Here is a 7,882-nt window from a genome sequence, read left to right as displayed (position 1 = left end):
TTTCATAAAAGAAAAAATTATGGCAATGAAATATTTATGTTATGACAACAAATCATGCGACGGCTCAACCGATCAATGCAGAGTAATAAATAAATTATACGGCGGCTCGGCTGACCAATTAATAATAAACAGAATATAAGGCGGCTCGGCCGACCCATAAATAATAAACAGAATATAAGGCGGCTCGGCCGACCAATAAATAAATTAAATTGCTAGTAAATAATATAGGCGGTATTCCGGCCATTATAACATGATATAAATAATAGTAGAGGCGGTATACCGACTATTATAACAGGGTATAAATGATACAAATAAATTTTACCGAATCGCAGAGTGATCGTGCTGATAACGTGTTATAAAAGGAATTGGAATTTTATTGTATCGCGGGAATTTAAATAAGAGCAAAATTTATACCCATAGAATTTATAACACTGATAGAAAGAGTGTATTAGAGAGAAGAGAAGAGTGAATGATGATCTATATAAAAATAGAATTTACTGTGCAAATAGTATAGCGGATCCCACGTATTTTTATATTTTCAACATTCTCCCTTTTTCTAACTTTCGTAACAATTACTTATTAGTATCACAATTGTTAGTAGTAGTTAGTAAGCAGGTGCACGTTTAATGTTTGTTGACTTGTTGGCAATAATAGACCTTAAACCATTGTTAATATCTCCGTGCGCAAGACAATATATACTAGTCAGTATATTAAATTATGTCAAATTTAATTAAATGTTGTCAAATGCACCCCTCCTATTAAATGATGTCAAAACGCACTCGTTAATTTTTTTTGAAGATTATTATGTTCTTTTATTCATTCTAATTTAATTTAAGTTTTTTTTAAAACCAAATTAAAAAAAAAAAATCTATGTAGTTTTTCTTAACCTTGACGTATTCATTGAATACTTAAAAAAAATTCATTGAAAACATTATTTAAATTGAAATATTTCAATTGTTAAGTTTTCTTCTTACACATTCTTTGATGTTAGTCATCAACTTTGAATTTATAACTTTTAATAAGACTAGAGGGTTTTTCCGGGCTACGCCCGGATTTTTCCGTATAATATGATTAAATTGAAGTAAACTTGCCTTTTTTAGAACTGAGTAGGGTTTTTTCTTGTGAAATTGTATTGTAACTCTTTTTATATATACAGAGTAATGCATCTCTTGTAAAATGATGGTTATGGCTGAAGTTATTGATTCAACTGTTATTATATAATTTTGGTAAGTGGTGCTATGCTGCTAGTATATCTGAATTATTAGTTTTTATCTTATTACTATATACATTATTCTGTTGAGCTTGTATTAAGTTGCGTATTTCTTTTTTTTTTGTATTTTAAGCAGTTTTTTTATATATCAAATTTATATTTAATAGTAGTAAGCAAATAGCAAAATCTATAATATTTTGTAAAATTTATTTTTAAATATAAGTTAGATTAAAAAAATTCTTTACTGCACATGGTGCAGTTTAGTAGTTGTGTTTATAATAAATTAAATAAGGATCAGTATTTTTATATATTGTTGGGATGATGTTTGTGACGATAAGAACATGGAATTTTCTATCTCTCTTGGCTTATAAGGATCTAAAGGCTGCGGCTTGGTTGTAACTTGTAAGTAGCTTATATTATTTGATAATTTATTGGTCAATGGTAATCACAAAATCATATATTAATGTCTTTCCACTCCTAAACTCTGAACTATTTACATTTCATGTCATAGATGTTATCAAATATACATTAGAACTTGTTTCTGAAGACATAAATAATAAACTGAGAAAGTAATTCTGAAGAAGCAGATAGATAAAACAGTATACATGATTATAAGCTGATAATCATGCAAAGTAGACATGATGTTTCAAGGGGAAAAAAACACTGAAAAGTAAAACAACTGAAAGAAAATCATAAGTCAATACTTAAACTGAAAAAGACGTAAACATCATTGAAGCATGCAATACGTGAGAAGATGAGTGGGAGCTCAACTTCTAACATCTTGGACGCTTAGCTGTCGATGTCTCAGCATCTGCAGAGATCCTCTTACTCTCCCCATCTGCAGGGTCTCCACGGCCGTTGGAAGTTCCACACACTTCGTTTCCAGTCTTCACTGTTTCCTCGGACGTTGCAGCAATGTTGCTTTCAACCGAGACTTCTGTGGGTGGTGGGGTGTCTAGAGAGAGGATCTTGGTGACAGTAATAGCACGGGTATTGCCTGAGAAGTTGTGATCTGTAACTTTCACACAAAACTTATGTGTCTGTCCGATGATGCTGATTAGAGCTTCCGGAACAGGCACCTCATGGTCAGCTCCTTTGTGTTCATTAGCCTTGCATTCAAGTACAATAACGTGAGTTTAAATCATTTGAGAGTATAAACTGATGCGCAATTACCTCAAAGTAGTTGGTAACTAACTCGGATGCGTGCCTCCCAGTCAACTCACGACCAGCATCACCAAGTAGGACAAAAAAAGCTTGTTCACTGTTGTCATAAACTGAAATCTTTGCACGGTACCTGTTGTGAAAGAAACAGAAGCCAACGTCACAATTTTAATAATCAGAAACTAATAGCAGCGTAAGAGTAATTGAATATTCAGGCGAGAAAACATACTGTGCAACACCAGTTGTGTTAACCTTCTCACATCTTGTGTTCGTACAAATCAATGAAGTTGCGCCTTTGGTAGCCTTAGCATGGCACTCACTGCATCCAATATAGTACCAAGCAGAGCCATGCACAACATCATCAATCGTAGCCGTGCACTCAAAAAAGGCATCCTGCAACCGTGTATAAAATTTGATATAAATATCAAAGCGTTTCAAAAGGAGGAAGAAATATTTAGCTTTATTTTTACCTTTGCAGATTCCTGAGTCATGTAGGAGAATATTTCTGCTATAGTCAGTGCCTCACGTTTAGTAACCACCTCTGCACTAACCTGGTTAGCAATCTCTGGGTTAGAGGCAAGCCTGATACAAAACATAAAGCACTGTTCCAGTTAATCACTGCAATATGTGTAAGTGTGCGCTTCAGATGAACTTGTGAAAAGTAGATGTTGAAGACTTGGATACATACCAGGTGAAGTAATCTTTGGTTGGTTGGACGTCATAGTCCATGAAGAGCCGTGTGGAGGATATAGAGGTCAGGGCAAGGGTACCTGTCCAATAATGAAAGAAACATTTAAAACGAATGAGTGAAAATATGCATAAAAATGACAATGTGAAAATATATAAGTTGTACAAATGCTCTGCTTCTATGGATTAACTCGGCATGCTATATATGATTAATAAGGCTGTAAAAATATATAATCTATGTCACACATGATAAATTATCAACCTATGACAAATAAAAAACGTTTTTGGAATGTTTAATAACTTAGTATCTCATAAGCGAACAGTGGCAAACTTTTTCGAAAATGTGTCACTATTATCAATGAAAACATGAGTCTAGAGATAGAAAGATAACCTCCGAGACGTTTGGTGTTAACAGTCGTGACCAAAAGAACTGTGGGAGTATTTTCATAGGAATTGAACTTCTTGCAAAAGTCTGTTGCAGCATGGTCCCAAAGGTAGAGCTTCATCACAGGCCCACTGCAAAACAAAATAAGCTCTTACGGATTTAGGAACTACTGAGAGATGGTGACTTGAAAATAAAAAATACACTTACTCATGTGATTGCACATGCACCATAATGCGCCGAGAGGCTGCTATCTCCACTTCGTCAAGGATGGGACGCTCAATAAGGGTCTGTCCATTGACCAGTTTCATGTGGCCAACAACATCTATTACAATGTCCAAGAAGAGTGTAAGTTAGATGGTTAATAAAAATTCTTGGAATGTAACATGTTACTTAACAAACTGAATCAAGACTTAACAAACCGAATTAAAATAAGATTCACAATTCACAATTCACTTCAGATGATGTTCAAAACAAACCAAAAACTCTAAAAACTTGAACTAAAACTCCTGGTATGAACTTACTAACTTTACTACAAACCGATTGATTGAAAACAACTCATCGGCATGTGCCTCTTGTAATAATAACTTCAGAGGACGTTCAAAACAAACAAAAAATTGTAAAAGTATAATAAAAATTCATGGAATGTAACATGTAACCTAACAAACCAAATCTACAATAATATTCACAATTCACTTCAGATGATGTTCAAGACAAACATAAACTCTAAAAACTCGAACTAAATACATCTATAACAATGTCCATGAATAGAGTTAGATGGTTAATAAAAATTCATGGAATGTAACATGTAACTTAACAAACCGAATCTGCAATAATATTCACAATTCACTTCAGATGATGTTCAAGACAAACAAAAACTCTAAAAACTCGAACTAAATACTTAACCCCCCAAAAATATAGATTTCATTATCTAACCAGGAATATATACCAATGTAACTGAGAGATGACTTATAAAATTAGAGAGCTTACCGTAGAGGTCACCTTTGAGATCACAGTTAGCTTCAAAATCTTCATATGAATGAAACCTGAAACGGTCTTCATCAAATGAGATGGGAACCTCGTGAAGAACCGACATCTCAGAGTTCCACGTGAAAGACACGGTTGCGATATGATCAGCAACCCGATACATCGGTTTGTTTTTCGAACCGTAGAAGTTGTTGAGTTGGTAAACTGATCCTTGTTTCATATCAGGCAAATATTTTTTAATACGCCCCGGTGGGATGAATCCTTGAATAACAGTCCCCTGTTGTCAAAAAAGAATAACAAATCACGTTAGTAGATTGAAAACCCAGAACCCTACTTTAACTAATAAACCAATCTCATAACAATTCTCCAAATATATTCATCAAAACCCTAGCTCACTCTCCGAAGCTAAAACAAACGTTTAAAATTTTCAGAAAATATAGGTCTCACGGTTTAAAACAAACATCTAGAAGTAACACAGAACATTTTGAATGTGAGCAGAGCATTTTTTTTAAAATATTTTTTTTAAAATATCTATACGAAAGATCAAACAGAAAACCTAAACTCGAATCTCCAGTGAAAGCAGAGAAACATTCTAGAGATGTTTCATGAACAAAACCTATACATGAACCTGTAGGGGCAATAGAAAAGTTTAAACAAACGTTTAAAATTCTCAGAAAACATAGATATCAAGGAATCAAAACTATTTTTTGGAGAATTGACTCACCAGTTCGTCGATGAGGAGCAATTCGAGGCCAATCAGCGTCTTCTTGATCGGGTTCCGAGCCTCCCAGAAATGGATGAGTCGGAAGCGCAACTGAGTTGCATGCGGCCCTAGAGAGACATCTTTGAAGAACATAACTTTCTCATCAGATTCGGAGGAGACAGGAGACTTCCCATTTCGTTTCATCGCCATGGTCTAAGCGTGGAGTGGTTTTAGGGTTTTGGTTTGATTGAAAAGAAGATCAGTATATAAAGAAGGAGGAAAAGAGGAAGGTGAAACGAAATCATAAAGGAGTTATTGATTGATTGAAATGAAAGTATCGATTGCGTAGAAGTGGATCGATTGATTCTCGGCTTCGTTTCTCTTCGATCGGGAAGACGAAGTGATAGAGGTGAGGGGCAAAAGCAGACGCAGAAGAATAACTCCGACAAAGCCCAAACGGCACGCTTTTTGGATGAACGATAAAGCCCAAATGGCACGAATGGTACGCTTTCAGATGAAGCCCACACGGAGCAAGAGCCCGTCTGACGTGTAAAAAAGCTCGTCTCTGATTGGTTCGAATATAAACGCTGACGTGGCACGCTCCCTGCACTGCTTATTCCCCTTTTAGTAGTGTTAGATATTATTCATGAATCTATGCACGTTATGAATTGATGAGGTCAGCCGCATGGAGTAAAGAGCAAAGTCGTGCATTTGAAGAAGTCGCGGAATAAACATCGGATCCTGATCCCTTTGCATGTTCTATTGTTGTTCTTGATTATGTTTTCGAAATTTGAAGAGTAACGAACAGAATACTTTTCATGAATTTTTGTAGAAGAATCCGTATAAAACATCGTGAAAAAATATTTTCAAAACGTATTTCGTGTTGGTAATTTGATTTGACAATCAAGTCCTCCAAATATTATTGTGATCCTTTTTATATTTTCCAATCAAACTTATATTTGAACTTCTAACTCATTGTTGAAAATTTTACGTTAAAAAATACATTCATAGTTTTTATCATTCCATTTCGTATGTACATGTGACAAACCTAATAGAGTATAATATTTCTGATTTGTATTGAGTTGTTAATTTGATATGTGATTATAACATATATAGTTATTAGCCTTAACATATATCCACAGAAATCCAAATTCCCAAGATGCACATCTTGCTCTCCATGTTTTGTAATAGTGTTTCAATAATTTTATTTGCCAATAGTTTGTGTAAAATATTTATCATGTATTAATCTGCGTGTTAGTACACCACAGCGGATAATATCCACCATCCTTATGGTCCTACAAACACACAGACACGCACGCACAAGTATACACATACTTTGCATTGATTTGCCACTAAGAATTTCCAAATTTAGAAGAATTTTAGTTATAATAATTTCGATTCTGGGACCTTTATAAAAGTTGTAATCTTACTTAACTTTGCATATGTATGCAGAAAAAAGACTGAACATTGTAATAGAAAAGAGAAAGTATGATGGGTTTATAGGCAAACACTGTCATTGTTCTTTCTTTACTATGTCTATCTATTGCGGTTCAACTTTTTCGTTGAATATGAACTTTGATGTGTGCTTGTGTTAACTTAAAAAGATTATCAATGATATGCATATATTTTTTTATAGATAACCGGAATCTTGGCCGAATCGCAAACGAATCATCGAATAGTCAGTTGAGAAACAATATATTCCTAAAAAAAAAGAAAAAAAGAAACGATATATTCCTCTTAAAAATGTGTTAACATAACGGAAATTGTCTGTGTGTGTGTGTGTGGGAGGGAGGGGGACACTAATGTTGTTTCTAATAACATATACTTAAGGTGTGGTTGTATTAACAGAACAATATACAATGTGTATTTGTATTAACAAAAAAGGAAACTGTAATATGGGTCAGTTTCAGACAAAAGTAACTTTTATATGCTTGTTTTTGCAAGAACAATGATCGTGTGTAAGAAAAATCTGTATACAACATTGTGTCTGTTTACTTTTTTTTTTGGGCTTAGCCACATTCTCTATCAACAACTAGTCAAGTTGTCTATCTATAAAATAAAAGAAAACATGTCGCGTAGATTAGCATGTGATGACTTTTAGAACTTTTTTTTCAATCCACTTTGTAAAATTTTAGTTTTTTTTTTTAAACTTTGTAAAATTTTAGTTAAAGAATTTTTTTAAGAGTTCGATCGATCAAAGCTCAGGTTGTAGAGTAAGAGGCAGAAAAAAGCTACCGAAAAATAAATTAAACACAATTACTTCAATTACGACTTACTTTGTGCTTGTTACACGTTTTCTTGCTGCTAATTTCAACAACTGATTAGAAAGGCTAAAAGTTATGTATTTGATATTAAAATATTAAAATATCAATTTTCAATATTTATAAATATCAAAGTTCAAAATCTGATTAATCTGACAAATTATTCTAGCGAACAAGCTGACTCTGACAAGACTTTGGACTGATGTCCATATATCTTTCAATTTTGGAACCAAAATATGTAATATGGTCTCATTTCAGATGTTATTCAATTCTATAATCTATATATTCCTTTTAGATTTTTGCCGTGATATATTTCTAGTTAGGCTAATAGTATTTAGTGATAACTACATATTTTAGAAGCTCTAAACAAACGTATACTGGTCTGGTTGTCTAAGGATGTATTTAATTGAAGATAGGTAATTTGCCAAATTAAAGTCAATTGTCTACCCAATCGATTATTCGCCAATTGATTAGTTAGAGGCCTACCTATT

The 7,882-nt window shown here is 33.6% G+C and overlaps 1 protein-coding gene across 1 annotated transcript; it reads right to left on the bottom strand.

The window, feature by feature from the left end:
• Positions 1-1,410: 1,410 nt before the first annotated feature.
• LOC106370012 lies at positions 1,411-5,763 on the bottom strand. The gene is made up of 9 exons (XM_048765036.1): positions 5,152-5,763; positions 4,431-4,704; positions 3,651-3,765; positions 3,450-3,574; positions 3,060-3,141; positions 2,842-2,953; positions 2,601-2,764; positions 2,384-2,504; positions 1,411-2,319 (listed from the first exon to the last, which is right to left on the bottom strand). Exons 1-9 carry the CDS (start codon positions 5,338-5,340, stop codon positions 1,984-1,986), a joined length of 1,518 nt encoding a protein of 505 aa, XP_048620993.1. The 5' UTR covers positions 5,341-5,763; the 3' UTR covers positions 1,411-1,983.
• Positions 5,764-7,882: the final 2,119 nt, after the last annotated feature.

The sequence above is a fragment of the Brassica napus genome, chromosome C8 (assembly GCF_020379485.1).
Source record: "Brassica napus cultivar Da-Ae chromosome C8, Da-Ae, whole genome shotgun sequence".
Classification (NCBI taxonomy): domain Eukaryota; kingdom Viridiplantae; phylum Streptophyta; class Magnoliopsida; order Brassicales; family Brassicaceae; genus Brassica; species Brassica napus.
The sequence above is the reverse complement of the archived record's forward strand: the minus strand, read 5'-3'. Positions and strand labels throughout refer to the sequence as shown.